At 65.1% G+C, this 15,465-nt stretch overlaps 1 protein-coding gene across 1 annotated transcript; it reads right to left on the reverse strand.

Moving 5' to 3' along the window:
• TINAGL1 (tubulointerstitial nephritis antigen like 1) lies at positions 1-10,724 on the reverse strand. Its single transcript, XM_054170616.1, has 11 exons — positions 10,157-10,724; positions 9,235-9,298; positions 6,708-6,800; positions 6,498-6,612; positions 4,323-4,446; positions 3,189-3,339; positions 2,308-2,491; positions 1,949-1,994; positions 1,176-1,299; positions 309-354; positions 1-180 (listed from the first exon to the last, which is right to left on the reverse strand). The coding sequence occupies exons 1-11, from the start codon at positions 10,467-10,469 to the stop codon at positions 40-42; spliced, it is 1,401 nt and encodes a 466-aa protein (XP_054026591.1). The 5' UTR covers positions 10,470-10,724; the 3' UTR covers positions 1-39.
• Between the last annotated feature and the right edge of the window lie 4,741 nt (positions 10,725-15,465).

The raw sequence follows: 15,465 nt of genomic DNA on the forward strand, positions 1-15,465 counted from the left end.
AAGGCCACGGGCGGGGCAGGGCGGCGGGCAGCCGGACGGTCACTTGTGGGGCATGTCCTCCATGCTGACCCGGCCCCAGACGCCCACCACGAAGGTCTCCACCTCGCACTCGTTGACGCCCCTGGCGATGCGGAAGTGGCCGCCCTCGCCCCACGCTGTGCCCCAGGAGTTGGCAGCGGTCTGCGGAGGGCACCGAGGGACGTGGGTCAGTGCTGAGCGCCCCTCCCAACCCCCATCCCACCTGGGCAGGGTGGGATGCGCCTACCCCTCCCGGCGAGCCCCAGCTGGTGACCCCCACCGACACTCACCCAGTACTTTTGGGTCTGGCCATCGGGTAGCTGCTCTTCTCCCCACCTGCAATCGGGGGGACAGAGGGGTGAGTTGGGGGGTGCCAGGCACCCTGCCATGCTGTGGGCATCACCTTGCCTGGCACAGTGACAGCAGGGTGCTGTGCCGACCCTCCTCATTTCCTCCTGGCTCTGGAACCTCCCCGAGGACCATCCCCCAGGAACCGACGTCCCCTCCCCAAATACAGCAGAAATATTCAGCCACAGGAGGAGGAAGGAAGCCACCAGCACGGGGCAGCCGCTCCCCTCCTCAGCCCCAGCCCCCTCCTGCAGCTCTGCACCTCCAACCTGCCTCCCCTCTCCTCTGAGGGGGCTGAGCGCTGCACGCTGGTGGCCACAGCCCTGGGGTGAGCACAAGAAAGCTGGGGAGGGACTTTGTGGAAGGGCTTGTGGGGACAGGAGGAGAGGCAATGGATTGCAGCTGGGAGAGGGCAGATTGAGACTGGAGATTAGGAAGAAATTCTTTCCAGTGAGGGTGGGGAGCCACTGGAACAGGCTGCCCAGGGAGGCTGTGGATGCTCCCTCCCTGGAGGTGTTCAAGGCCAGGCTGGGTGAGGCCTTGAGCAACCTGTGCTGGTGGGAGGTGTCCCTGCTTGTGGCAGGGGGTTGGGACTGGAGGATCTTCGAGGTCCCTTCCTTCTAGGATTTTGTGACTGGCCCCCAGGAGCACTCCCCAGCATCACTCCCTGCGCCCTCCTTCCCTCCCCACCTTCTCTCCCTGCTCAGAGGAAGAGGACACCTTTCCTCCTACAAGAGAATGATTCTCCCACCCAGGCCAGGGCTCTCTGCATGCCCCTAAGCCCCCACCCCCACCCCCTCCACACCTACCCAGTGATTTTGACCGAGTGGGTCCCATGGCTCTGGTGCTTTGGTCCCTTCCCCTCGGCCACCGGCGTGTGCCGATAGATCCCGCTCTTGTACATGAAGAAATCCTCATGCACCTCCAGGATGGCTGTGGGAAGAAGGAAAGGCTCTGGGGATGCTGGCCATGTCCCAAGGGATGGGGGTGCCCAGCAGTCCTATCCCCCAGAGTGGTGAACGCAGGCAGTGGGGGGCATGGGCATCATCCAGGAGGAGGGAAAGCAGGAGCTGGATCCTCCCCCGGGCAATGGGACAAGACTGAGAGGAGGATTAAAACAAACAAAATCATCAAGGAACCCAATGCCAACTGCTGAGAGGGAGATTAAATCTGAGGAGTTAATGAGCAACAAGTGCCTGCGGGTGTGGGCAGCGTGACGGGCACCCTGGGGCTGGCAGGAGCAGGGCACTGCCCGGGCATGCGGCTGAGCATGACGCAGGGCGAGCAGCCGAGGTGTCTGTGGGGGGCCCCCCAGCCTCAAGCAGGGCAGCTTCCCCCACCCACTCCAAGCCCCCAGCGTTGGGGGGCACAGGTGGGGTACCCACCTTGGGACCCTACCCCACCCACCTCATGCCCTCAGCACTGGGGCTTGCATATGGGGTGCCCACCTTGGCTCCTTACCTCACCCACCCTCAGTGCTGGGGTATGCAGGTGGGGTGCCCATCTTGACTCCCCGCCCCACCTACTTCACCCCCTCCCAGGGTTGGGGTACGTGGGTGAGGTGCCCACCTTGGTTCCCTACCTTGCACAGGGCCATTCTCCATCAGCTCCTTCATGATCTCCTTCTCCTGCAAGCAGAGAGCTGGTTGGCAGCAGGAGCGGCACCCCTGGCACCGCCCTGCCCTCCCCATCCCTCCGAGATGCAGGCAGAGGCTGTTCCAGCAGCCGCAGGTGGGTGGTGGTGTGGAGATGCTGGGTGGAGAAGCAGCTCCCCCGGGCGCTCCGCGGAGGGTTTTTCCCAGCCCCGTTCCCAAACTTGGCTTTCCCAGGCAAACAAAACCTCCCCGAGCCAAGCCCCTTCCTGCTCCCCGCACCGAACCGCTCCTGCCTCGCCCACGCCGGCGGCTGCGCCCCTGCCGGCCCCGTCCCGTGGGCACTCACGCTGGAGGAGAGGCGGTAGGCAGGAGTGGACTGGTAGATGTCGTTGGCATGGGTGTGGGGGTTGGGGCAGCGGGCGGTGGCCTGGCGCTTGCCCCTGCCCATGGAGCGGCTGTGCATCATGCAGGGCTGTGCCGCCGGCTGGCTCTGCTGGCTGGTGAAGGGGTAGCACTCGTCTGTCACCACCCTGAGCAGAGGGGCAAGGACGTGAGGAGGGGAAGGACCACCTGGCTCCACCTCCACTCTGACCTCCCCACTCACAACCCCTTCCCCAAACCCCTCTCTCCACCCCTGCCTTGATCCCCATTTCCATGCCCATCCCCACACGCCACTCACCATCCCCACCTTGATGCTCACGCCCTTCTCCACCTCCAAACCCCACTCTCCACCCCTAATTTGATCTCTATTCCCATCCCCATTCCCAACCCTCCTCCATCCCTACCTTCATCCCCATTCCCAAACCCCCTTCTTCTTCCCTACTTTGATCTCCATTCCCATCCCCATTCCCCAACCCCACTCTCCACCCCTACCTTGATCCCTATTCCCAAACCCTACTCTCCACCCCACCTTGATCTCCATTCCCATCCCCATTCCCAAGCCCCACTCTCCATCCTTACTTTGATCTCCATCCCTACCTTCATCCCCATTCCCAAGCCCCACTCTCCACCCCCACCTTGATCCTTGCTCCCATCCCTGATCCCCCACTCTCCATTCCCACCCCAATCCCCAAACCCTCTTCCTCCACCCCCACAGAGTTCCCCCCTGGGGGCAGGACGCACGCAGGGCACCCCTGGGCGCTCTCCCCAGCTAACCAGGACCTTGAAGCCCCTTACCCCACCCCACCACCGGGGCAGCCTCTGCCCCTTCCCCCCACCGCCACTCACCCTCTCCTGCGGAGGTACCACCAGGCCCCGTCCAGCCGCCCGCCGCTGCAGCCCCGCTGGTTGCGGGTGTCGCAGGAGAGGAGGTTTTGGGGCGACAGGGCAGGCGTCATGTGCCCCATGGAGTGGATGGAGATGCGATCCGAGGCCACAGCTGGCAGCAAGCAGAGGGTCAGGGAGTGCTGGCTGCTCCCCCAGGCCCTGCCCCACTGCTCAGCCCCGCAGCAGCAAGATGAGTCCCCCGTCCCCATCAGCCACCCCCTCCCCATCCCAGCAGCCACCCCCTCCCCATTCCATTCCATCCTATCAGCCACCCCATCCCATCCCCATCAGCCACCCCACTCCACCCCATCCCATCCCCATCAGCCACCCCACTCCACCCCATCCCATCCCCATCAGCCACCCCACTCCACCCCATCCCATCCCCATCAGCCACCCCACTCCATCCCATCCCCATCAGCCACCCCACTCCATCCCACCCCATCCCCATCAGCCACCCCACTCCATCCCACCCCATCCCCATCAGCCACCCAACTCCATCCTATTCCATCCCACCCCACCCCCATCAGCCACCCAACTCCATCCTATTCCATCCCACCCCACCCCCATCAGCCACCCAACTCCATCCTATTCCATCCCACCCCACCCCCATCAGCCACCCAACTCCATCCTATTCCATCCCACCCCACCCCCATCAGCCACCCAACTCCATCCTATTCCATCCCACCCCACCCCCATCAGCCACCCAACTCCATCCTATTCCATCCCACCCCATCCCCATCAGCCACCCCACTCCACCCCACCCCATCCCCATCAGCCACCCAACTCCATCCTATTCCATCCCACCCCACCCCCATCAGCCACCCAACTCCATCCTATTCCATCCCACCCCACCCCCATCAGCCACCCAACTCCATCCTATTCCATCCCACCCCACCCCCATCAGCCACCCAACTCCATCCTATTCCATCCCACCCCACCCCCATCAGCCACCCAACTCCATCCTATTCCATCCCACCCCATCCCCATCAGCCACCCAACTCCATCCCATTCCATCCCACCCCACCCCCATCAGCCACCCAACTCCATCCCATTCCATCCCACCCCACCCCCATCAGCCACCCCACCCCACCTCACCAGCTGTGGAGAAGGCCCAGGAACCAGCACAGTTGCCCTGGTCCAGGGGCTCGTGGATCATCCCAGGCCACTTTGCAGCTGCATCGAAGTGGCGAGGCAGGACCTCGTTGGAGTCCATGTTCATCTGTGGAGGCAGAGCCCAGGGCTGCTCACCACACAAGGACCACCTGAGCTGAGGAGCAGCCCACCCCCAGCAGCTCCCAGAGCATCCTCAGAGCCCACCAGCATCCCCCAGCCCCACTGCAGGGCCCCTTGGGATGGGGACACCCAGAGCCCTGGGGAGCATCACCAGCACGTGGGTGCCCTCTTGTCCCAGGCAAGCCACTTCCCTCCAAATCTGGGCTAATCCCCCTAAATTTGGGTTCCTCAGCCCCAGGGGCTCCTTCTGCAGCAAGAACCCCAAGTGTCCTGTGTGGGACCCCAGCAAGAGCACAGCCCTGGGGTGCTTCAGGGCCCTCATTGTGGCCTCTGGCTGCTTCTTATCCAGCCACCAGCTCACACCCAGCTCTTCCTCTCTGGGGGGGCCATGGTGCCCCCACCCTGGCGGTGCACAGCCCAACCCTTCTGGGGAGGAGGTGGCTGAGACAAGCAGCTGAGCCCAGCACAGGAAGAGCCTCTAAAATTAGACCTCTGCAGGAGTCAAGGACACAGCTCTGGGCGTGCACCAGGCGTGATGCTCTGTCCCCACCAGCACCCTTGGGACCTCCAGACGCTGCCTCCAGCACAACAGAACCTTCAACCACGGCCACTAATGCCCATGGGACCTCCAACCACTGCCCCCCATGCCCATGAGACCTTTGACTACTCTCACCAGCACTCACAGGACCTCAGCTGCTGCCACCAGCACCTACAGGACCCCCAGATGCTGCCACCAGCACCCATGGGACCTTTGACTACTCTCACCAGCACTCACAGGACCTCAACTGCTGCCATCAGCACCCATGGGACCTTTGACTACTCTCACCAGCACTCACAGGACCTCAACTGCTGCCACCAGCACCCATGGGACCTTTGACTACTCTCACCAACACTCACAGGACCTCAACTGCTGCCATCAGCACCCATGGGACCACCAACTGCTGCCACCAGCACCTACAGGACCCCCAGATGCTGCCACCAGCACCCATGGGACCTTTGATTACTCTCACCAGCACTCACAGGACCTCAACTGCTGCCACCAGCACCCATGGGACCTCCAACTGCTGCCACCTATATACATGAGACCTTTGACTACTCTCATCGGCACTCACAGGACCCCAGCTGCTGCCACCAGCACCCATGGGACCTTTGACTACTCTCACCAGCACTCACAGGACCTCAACTGCTGCCTCCAGCACCCACGGGACCCCCAGCCGCTGCGCCCAGCACCCATGGGGCCGCTGCCTCCCGCCGGCGGGGGTCTGGTCGGGGTGCAGCGCGGGGGCAGGCGGGGGGGCGGGCGCCGGCGCTGTGCTGAGTCAGCAGGTGCGGGGCCGGCGTTCCGATGGGAACGTGGCCGGCAGGAGAGGGCAAAAACAACAGCGGCAGCCCGGGGATTGCCGGGGGGAATGTGCTGAGCCGCTGTCTCCAAACACAAGGGCTGCCCCTGCACCCACCCTGCCCGGCCCCTTCCCAGGGCCTGGGGACACCGTGGGGACATAGATTCACAGAGGGCTTTGGGCTGGAAGGGACCTTAAAGCTCATCCAGCTCCAACCCCCCTGCCACGGGCAGGGACCCCTCCCACCAGCACAGCTTGCTCAAGGCCTCATCCAGCCTGGCCCTGAGCACCTCCAGGGAGGGCACATCCACAGCCTCCCTGGGCAGCCTGTGCCAGAGCCTCCCCACCCTCACTGCAAAGAATTCCTTCCTCATCTCCAGTCTCAATCTGCCCTGCTCCAGCTCTAAGCCATTGCCTCTCATCCTGTCACTCCCAGCCCTTGTCCAGAGTCCCTCCCCAGCTCTCCTGGAGCCTCTTCAGGCAGCTCTGAGGTCTCCCTGGAGCCTTCTCCTCTCCAGGCTGAGCAGCCCCAGCTCTCCCAGCCTGTCCCCACAGGGGAGCTGCTCCAGCCCTGTGATCTTGGTGGCTTCCTCTGGACCTGCTCCATCACTAGATGGGGGGCAGTGAAGGGCTGGGTGAAGCCCTGGGACAGGCAGGGGGAGCCCTCAGCCTGCCTCAGTTTCCCCAGGGCCCTCACCTGCAGCTCGTTCATGTTCATGACGGTGGGAGAGGGACGGAAGGTGCCCAGGCGGTGCCGGATGCCATCCTCCAGCGTCATGCCCCAAAACTGGCTGTAGTTGGCAGCTCTCCAGCTGCAGGGGAAGAGGGGACACAGGTTAAGGGTGCCCCCAAAAGCACCAAGGGGTGAGGCACCCCTTCCCCACCCCCTCCAGTGCCCAACCCTTACCCATAGTTGCCCCTGTTGACGGCGTCGATCAGGTCCCCGTCCATCAGGCAGGCGTGGTCCTCACATTGCCACTGCCCACCAGGGCCACAGGTGCTGCAGAGGGCACAGCACCAGAGGGGACAGTCAGCTGGGGAGGGACAGTGTCCCTGAGGTGACAAGGAGGACCCAGGTAGGCGCTGCCCCCACCCCAAGCCAAGGACCCGCTGCTGTGGTAGGCAGCCAGGGCTGATCTGCACCAGGGTCTTGGGGTGGGGGGGGGGTCACATCACAGCTTGGCACCTCGGGATGGGGTGACACCAGAGCAGGAGATGAGGACAGCCCTCTGCATGGCCCTGGGGGCTGTACCCTGTTCCTCACCACCACCCTCAGTCCCTGCAGGAGCCCTGAGGGCAGACAGAGCATGGGACAGAAAATGAACTGAAAAGCAGCCAGGCAGACATCAGAGCAGGGCTTGGAAACCAGCCCAGGGAGGGGATTTGGGGCTGGCCATGTCCCCCCAGCCCTGGGGAAAGCCACCCTGGCCAGCTTAGCTGGGATCCCTGCAGCCCCCACGGGGAGATCTGAGGGGTGGGGTGGGAGATGGGGGGGTATGCTGGGTCTGGGTGGCCCTGGGGAGCTCTGGGCTGTGCCCCCCCCCTGCAATGTGAGCAATGCTTGGCATGCTCCCTCCTGCCTGCTGCCGAGCTCCCAGCAAGCTCTTCCCTTTTAAGGAGCCCTGTGAGGCTGGAGCTGTGTCCCACCAGCCTGGCCCCCACCCCACACCTGCACCCCCAGTACTCACCCCAGTCCCATCCCCAAGCACTCCCAGTGCTGCACTGGGCACCCCACACCTGGCTCTGAACACCTTGGGGACTCCCACAGGGGCACCTTGGGGTGCAGCCAGCTGGATGCCCACCCAGAGCAGCTTCACCCTTTGCATTTGGCCCCCTGCCAGCCCCCCACTGAGGAGCCAAGCAGAGACAAGGCCTGGGGTGAAGCAGAGCTGCAGAAATTGCTGCTCTGCATGCTCCAAGTGTCGGGGGAGAAGGGCTGGAGCCGGATGGCCTTTAAGGTCCCTTCCAACCCAACCCATTCCATGCTTCCAGTGCTGTGGGGAGCAGATGCTGTCCCAGCAGCAGGGACCTGACATCCGAGTACACAACTCAGGGACCCTGACCTTCTCCTGGGGCCCAGGAACAGCCTCTAGCCCCCACATGGAGAACCATCAGGGCTTCAGGAAGGGCTCAGGCTGATTTTTCATACAGTCATGGAATGGCCTGAGCCTTGGAGAGGACCTTAAAGAGCATCTAATTCCACCCCCCCTGCCATGGGCAGGGACACCTCCCACCAGCCCAGGTTGCTCAAAGCCTCATCCAGCCTGGCCTTGAACCCTTCCAGGGGTGAGGCATCCACAACTTCCCTGGGCAACCTTTCCCAGTGTTCCACCACCCTCCTGGTAAAGAGCTTCTTCCTAACGTCCAATCTAAATCACCCCTGCTCTAGTTTCAAACCCCTGCTCCTTGCTCCATCACCACAGGTCCTGATCAAAAGCCCTCCTGGAACCCCTTTCAGATACTGGGAGGCTGCTCTAAGGTCTCCCTGGAACCTCCTCTTCACCAGGCTGAACAACCCCAGCTCCCTCACAGGAGGACAGGGCCGGGGGGGATGATGGAAGGAGGAGAAGGGGATCCTGGTCTAGTGGGAGGTGTCCCTGCCCACGGCGAGGGGGTTGGAACGAGATGATCTCCGAGGTCCCTTCCACCCCAAAGCACTCCATGAACGCCCAGGAGGTGCGGCAGGCTGGCTGCAGCTCCTGCACACACACACACACACGTGCTGGTGCTGGTGCTGGTGCTGCTGGTGCTGCTGGTGCTGCTGGTGCTGCTGGTGCTGGTGCCCTCACCCCCGCCCCAGACGCAGCCCTTTGATGTCCCTTATCTGCCGCATCGCCGCCGCCAGCCCTGCCGCGCTCCCTCCTCGGCTGCGGCCAGCTCTGTGCCCCGCGGGGGTGCCCTCTCCCCCACCTCTGGGATGCCATTAATACCGCCCCAGCCCTTCCTCCCCTGCAGGGGAATCCCTCGCTGCTCCCTCGCACGGGCGGCAGGCTGCCGATGCGCACCGCAGACGGAGTCGGCCCGGGCTGGCACCGAGCCGGCAGGGCTGCCAGCCGCAGCTGTGCCCCATCAAGCTTGGGCAAGCTGGGCTCGGACCAGTGTGGCCAAAAAGCGGCCTCTCCCCCTCCCACCTCCAGGTCCATGTGGGCAGCTCGCAGCCAGCCTGGCCCTGTGCTCACCTGGCTCCCACAGAGGCATGTGCAGAGCGCTGGGAGTGGCTCAGAGCCCCTGGGGATTGGGTTTTTTTTTTCCCTCGGAATATGCCAGAACAAAAGCTTTTGGCAGCAGCCCCCACCCAGCCACCCAGCCCGGGCCCCGTGCTCCTGCCGAGCTGCTTGTGGGCAGCCCTGGTGCTTGCAGGCACGCTGATGCCCCTCAGCCTCGGCACCACATTGGTGGTGCCCGCACGGCGCCGGGGGTGTGGAGCCACTCACCACAGGTTGCAGTTCTCCTGGTATGTGGCTCCGGTGGGGTAGGTGAGGCCAGCACGGGCACAGCCTGGGTGGGAAAAGTGGGGGGAGAGCCCCAGTGAGCTCCTGCCTATAGGAAGGGGGGGGGGGTGGGGGTGGGGGGTGTCCCACCAGCACCCCCATGGCTTCCAGGGAGGCAAACACCAAAGGAAAAAGAAATGTGGTCCTTAAACAGCCAGGCAGGTGCCTGGCTGCACCTTGGGCACCTCCAGACCTGGGGTGGGGATGTCCTAGACTGGGTTTAAACCACGGCAGGCAGCCAGCCTGTGCCCCAGGGTGCAGGGAGGGGGGGGAGCAGGGCTGGCACGGGGCCAGGAGGGTTCACCCTGGGGCTGGCCTCGCACGCAGCGTCTGGCGGGACAGGGATAAAGAGGCCAGTTGTGCCCTGGAGCTGGCTCTGCTCTGCAGGGACTTCTTAGAGAGCCTTGTGCTGCCTGCTGGGGACTGCCCATGCCCCCCTGCCGCCCCCCACCCACCCTGCCCACACCAGCTGCTGGGTGGGTTAAGTCAGGGCCAGCATCTGCTTGCCCCAGACGTGACTGGGGAAGCTGTGATGAAGACCTCTCCATGCCCTGCTCTGCCCCACAGGCAGCTGGAGCTGCCCCTCTGCTCTCCTGCCCCACACAGCCCTGCCCGTGGGGAGGCTCAGGGGATGGTTATGGGCCCACAGGCTGCTCCCAGCCCAGTTTCTGTGCACCCAGTCCCAGCCCGGCCACTTCTGTTGAGTTTCTGCAGCTCCAAGGGGTTCAGAGCAGCGAGGGCAGGGCTGGGAGGTGCTGCCTTTGACTTCCTCCACTCCCCACAGAGGCACCAGCACCGTGCTGGGCACCCCGGGGCTGGCCCCTGGCACCCACAGACCCCCTCGCCCAGCTGGGCAGCGTCTCACCTGGGGCTTTGGGGAAGGGGGCTGGGATGCCCAGGCAGTACTCCCAGAAGTCGGGGCAGCAGTCGGAGACGGTGCGGTTGCAGAAGAGGTCGCAGTAGCAGAGGGTGTCCTGGTAGGGCACGGTGCAGGCGTCGTCCCTGCCGCGGCAGCAGACGTCCCCCCGCTGGCAGTAGGAGCCGCCGGCGTCGTAGACTCCGTGCTCGTACAAGCCAGGGGCCAGCTCCCGGCGGGAGCGCACCCGGCCGGCCAGGGCCACCTGGGCCAGCAGCCAGAGCCAGAGCAGGGCCCGCAGCAGCAGCGTGGTGAAGGCCATGTCCCCGGACCTGTTGCAGACGGGGGGGCAGTGAGCAGGTGGGAGGCAGCCCAGGGGGTCCTGTGGGCACCAGAGAGCTCTGCACCCTATGCCAGTCCCACTCACACTGAGCAGCACCCAGCGTGCTGCCCGTTGAGCCCCAGGCCACCTCCTGGGCCACCTTGCTCACCTCCCCCACCCCAGCGAGCACCCATTGAACCCTGAGCTCTCTCCTAGGCCACCCCAGCCAGCACCCAGTGTGCTGCCCACAAAACCACCCCCTGGCCCACCTCATCCCCACCCTCCCCTCCCTCGGGGTGCCCAAAATCTTCAGGTTTTTAACGCCCTTTGCACACACCCCCCACACCCCCCCCCCGGCTTCCGGGGGCACCCACAGCTGCAGAGCGACACCCCCGAAGCCCCACTCCCCGCTGGGTGCCCACTCCCTAGGTGCCCAAGGAGCCCCATGCCCACCCACACCTTAACGTCCTGCTCCAAACCCGAAGCCCCAGCGGGATGGAGCTTCTCAAGGCGCCCGGGGAGGGGCTGCCCGGAGCCCTACCCCAGTCCCGGTCCAAGTCTCCACCACCGTGGAGGCGCAGTGTGATGAGCTGCCAGGTCTCAGCTTGGGGGGGTCGAGGGGAGCTCCGGAAACCCCAGCAATGGTATTTGAGGGGAGGGGGTCTGGTCCAATGAACTCACAGGGTGCGCCCCCCCCCCACTTCCCAGCCCGTCCGGTCCAATCCATTCCTGCTCCCCTGCCCCGTACCTGCCGCAGCCGCCGCTCCGCGCCGCGCCGCCGCCGAGCACCTCCCCCGGCCCCGCCGCTTCTTTTAACCGCGCCCCGGGAGGCGGGGGGGGAGCACCGCGATCCGGCCGGGCCCAGCTGCCCCTCCCGGGGCGGAGCAGAGCCCAGCCGGGCGGGGGTCGGAGCCCCGGGGCTGCCGACGAGGCTGCGGGGGAGAACTACCACCCTGACCACCCCATCCCCGGGGGTCTCCCGTGGCACCTCTTGGGGTTTCCCAGGTTCCTGCTCCCCTTGTTTGCGCCCTTGAAAACTGGGGGGGGAGTGTGGGGACCGTGTTCCAGGCGGCCCTGCCCAGCTCTCTATGCTCCATCCAAGGGCTTTCCAGGGTGTGGGGAGGAGGGGGACACACACTGCACGTCCCCCCCCTTTTCAGCCCCCCCAGCTGCAGTGGGCAGCTGGATGCAAGCAATACAGGGACACCCCAGCACAGCCCAGGGCACAGAGTCAGTGCCGTCCCCTCTGCCAGCACCTAGCCAGGTGCTCAGGACCTGCTGAGGGGGAGCTTTGGCCACCCCCCAGGTCCCAGTTCCCCTCTGCAGTACCCGCGGTGGGGCTCCCTCTGCCTGCCCAGGGTCTCCTGCCCGTGAGGAGCAGCATCTCCTGGCTGCTGCCAAAGGATTCCTCGAAGATGCCTCCTGGCAGCCAGAACGGGTGGCACGGTGGGTGGCAGGGAGAGAGGTTCCCTGGGTGGCAACAGGAGCCAGGCTGAGCCCAGAGTTAGAGGCTGGATGGCTCCTGGGGAGGATGCTGTGGCTGCTCAGGCTGTGCCTGCACCCTGGGTGCCTGAGGCGGGCAGCACCACGCCGCGCTGGGCACGACCGGGGCTGTTTGTTCCCTGGGTGGCCTGGGTGCCCAGATGGGGGTCTTCCATGGGCTGGGACCCCCCCCCGACTGCTGGTCCAGTGTTCTCGGAAGGACCTCTTCCTGCGAGCGTGGCCTTGGGCAGAGCAGGACAAGCTGGAGGCTGCCGAGAGCCTCAGGAAGGAACTGGGTCCGGCCCGGAGCCCGATTGTCTCCAGCCACACGTCCTCTATCCATGACTGGACTGCCAGGAATCCAGAGTGAGTCACAAATTCCCCGAGACCCTCAGGGGACAAAGCAAAAGCCACTGGCAAAAAGAAGACACCCCCCCAGTTTCTGCTCCCAGTCCTTGTCCTCCCACCAGGCAGCTCCCTGGCAGCGGCTAAGGGCGGCACAGGGAACCGCTGGCAGAACTGTCCCCTTCCCCCCTCCTGCTGCAGCCCCCGGGCCCTCCTCCCCACCCCCAGGCTGATAAGGAGGCAGGGGTGGCAGGAGTCCAAGTGCTTTTGAGCCTCCCCCTTCACCCCCTTCCGTCACTCTTGGCAGGACACGGCAGGCGGGCATGGCAGCCTCACAGCTCGCTGCGTCCCTCTCACCAGGGCAGGCATCGCCTCCCATGCATGTCCTTGCTCCCAAGGCCTGTCCCCACGCCGGGGAGTGCCAGCCGGGAGGCAAAGTGGCAGGGGACAAAGTCCAGCCGGGGCACCTTGGGCACACGTGGCCGCAGGAAGCGGAGCGGAGAGCCGTGGGCTGGCACCGTGCCTGCCCCCTCCTTGCTGCCACCGTCCTGGGGGAGGGAGCAGCTCCCGGGTGCCCGGGCACACAGGCAGCAGGTAGGCAGCTGCTCAGAGTCGTGGGAAGAGCCCAGCCCCAGCTGGGTTGTCCCTGGGTGTACCACGGTGCCCACAGGCTGCAGGGTGAGCAGCCTTGGTGAGGTCCGAGCCCATGGCAGGGTGGAGACCCAGCAGCTGGGGGGAGGCACCCCTCCAACCCCACCCTGGAAAGCCACTGGGGTGGCTGGAGGAGCTGGGCAAGAGGCTGGTGCAGTGCCATGCACTCACACAGGTGCTGCCACGTCCTGGCTCCCCCTCCCAAGCTCCCCCCCCGCGGCCACAGCAATGCTGAGGCTCCCCGAGGATTGCACCCCACATGCCAGGTGCCTGCGGGGCCAGTGGACCAGGGTGGTCCTGAGATCCTCTCCCCAGCAGGCTGGAGCTGCTCTGGGGGGCAGGGAAGTCTCTGCAGTGCTCCGGGACGAGCCAGGAGCAAGTTTGTTGACGAGAAGCAGGCAGGAAAGGCAGGGACTGACCCGGGGCCAGCCTTGGCTTCCTCCCCGGCCAGCACCGGGGCAGGGTGGTGCAGAAAGGGACTACCCTCAGCCCCCCAGCACTTGCAGCCCGGGGGACTACCTTGTCCCCGTGGGGTCCCCGGCCCGTAGGGAGGGGCTGAAGGCTTTGCCACCCCTGGAGGGGTTGTGTCTCCTGGGGAGGTGCCCTTGCACCTTCACCTCCCCTGGTGGGGGCCATCACAGTGCCAACCCCACGCGGGGACACACTGTGACGCTCCTGAAGAGGCAGATGGGGGACAGTGACACACACACAGCCCCCGGGGGAGTGACCCTCCCGGGACAGGGACCCTCCCCCCCAGCCCTGCTCTCCAAATGCAGCACAGGGGCCCCTCTGCGGTGCCATCAGCTCTGCAGCCCCCCCCCAGACAGACACCTGGCACCGTGGGGAGGGTGAACGAGCTGGAACCGGGACCCAGCTCCCATTCTGGGCGGGGGGAGTGGGGGGCTGCTGCAGCCCTCAGAGCTCAGGGAGGTGTCCGGGCGCACGGCTTCTGCAGCCGGCCGCGGCGTCCTGTGTCCAGGGAGCAGGGCTGGAGTGCCACCTCCCGGGAGAGCCAGGCGAGAGCCAGCAGGCAGGCAGCCTCTACTCCAAATTTTAATGAAAGAAATAAGTTAATAAGTTAATCAAGTGAGGTAACTACGGCTGGCTGCAGAGGGCTGCGGGGACCGGCCAGCCCCGCGGAGGGAGGCTTCCCGACGAGTTAGTTTGCTGCGTGCAGCTGCGGGCAAAGCTGGCACATGCACCCTCACCAACCCCCCCAACCCCACCCCCCACCCCCGGCTGGGCGCCCACAGCACCCGGGCACCGACCCGCCACAGCCATCCCCGTGGGCACCTCACCCCCGGGGCAAGGGGAGGGGGCTGCAAGCGGCTCTGGCACAGCCTGTGCTGGCCACATGCACTAAGGAGGCAAGAAAAAGGAGCAGGGGTTTGGGGGAGGGGCGGGGGGTCCCTGCTGCCAGGAACAGAGGGGCACAGAGGGTACAAAGCCCAGAGGGACTCTCCCAGAGGAGATGGGTGGGTGCCCATCCGCCCAGGTCAGACCCTGGCACTGCAGCCATGCAGCTGCCCCTGCCGAGCTCCATAGGGCTCCAGGACCCCCGGTGCCACCCCCAGCTTGGCAGACTTTGGCACTACTACCAACACTTCCAGCCTGGCTCAGCCCAGTGCTGCAGGACTGGGAACCAGCTCCAGGGCTGGGCCTGGGGCAGCAAAGGGGAGTGGGGCAGAGTGGCTGCTCCTGGGACTCTGCCAAGGCATGGGCACCATCCCTCTGTCCCCATGGGGCAGCCAGCCCCCAGGCTTGGCTCATGCTCCCTGTGCCACAGAGGGGTTGGGGGCACGGGGAGGGACAGACTGAGCACCACAGGAGCTGGCACCCAGAAGGGTTGGGGGCACGGGGAGGGACAGACTGAGCACCACAGGAGCTGGCACCCAGAAGGGTTGGGGGCACAGGGAGGGACAGACTGAGCACCACAGGAGCTGGCACCCAGAAGGGTTGGGGGCACAGGGAGGGACAGACTGAGCACCACAGGAGCTGGCACCCAGAAGGGTTGGGGGCACAGGGAGGGACAGAATGAGCACCACAGGAGCTGGCACCCAGAAGGGTTGGGGGCACAGGGAGGGACAGACTGAGCACCACAGGAGCTGGCACCCAGAAGGGTCGGGGGCACAGGGAGGGACAGACTGAGCACCACAGGAGCTGGCATCAAAGGAATTCTCTAAGCAAGAGCAGAGTGGGACATGGGAGGGGGGAGGGGGGAGGAAGGATGCTCCTTGGGGACCACTGTCCCCATCTGTGCCTGCAGCCCTCCAGCCTCCACAGCCCCAGGGACACCCATGGATGGAGGTTTGTCACCCAGCCCTGAGTCCCCAGGACGCCCAGGTGAGCCCCCACAGGCAGCAGGATCCAGCCCTGTGTGCTGGTAGGGGCTGGGGTTGAGGGGGGAGGGATGTTGCTTATTGCCTATGTCCCCACAGGTCACTCTTCCCGGGGGGGGGTTGCATATTAAGACATTATTGCATAAATAGATCTATAGATACCTCTCCTACATAGATAT

This window comes from Dryobates pubescens, chromosome 20 (genome assembly GCF_014839835.1).
Source record: "Dryobates pubescens isolate bDryPub1 chromosome 20, bDryPub1.pri, whole genome shotgun sequence".
Lineage (NCBI taxonomy): Eukaryota > Metazoa > Chordata > Aves > Piciformes > Picidae > Dryobates > Dryobates pubescens.

Excerpts from the sequence above, each read along its gene's own strand:
- TINAGL1 (XM_054170616.1), bottom strand. The coding sequence starts at position 10,469 with ATGGCCTTCACCACGCTGCTGCTGCGGGCCCTGCTCTGGCTCTGGCTG. Across the intron at positions 4,447-6,497 it reads TGAACATGAACGAGCTGCAG|ATGAACATGGACTCCAACGA; the intron begins GTGAGGGCCCTG and ends CTGCCTCCACAG. Across the intron at positions 181-308 it reads GCCAGACCCAAAAGTACTGG|ACCGCTGCCAACTCCTGGGG; the intron begins GTGAGTGTCGGT and ends TGCCCTCCGCAG.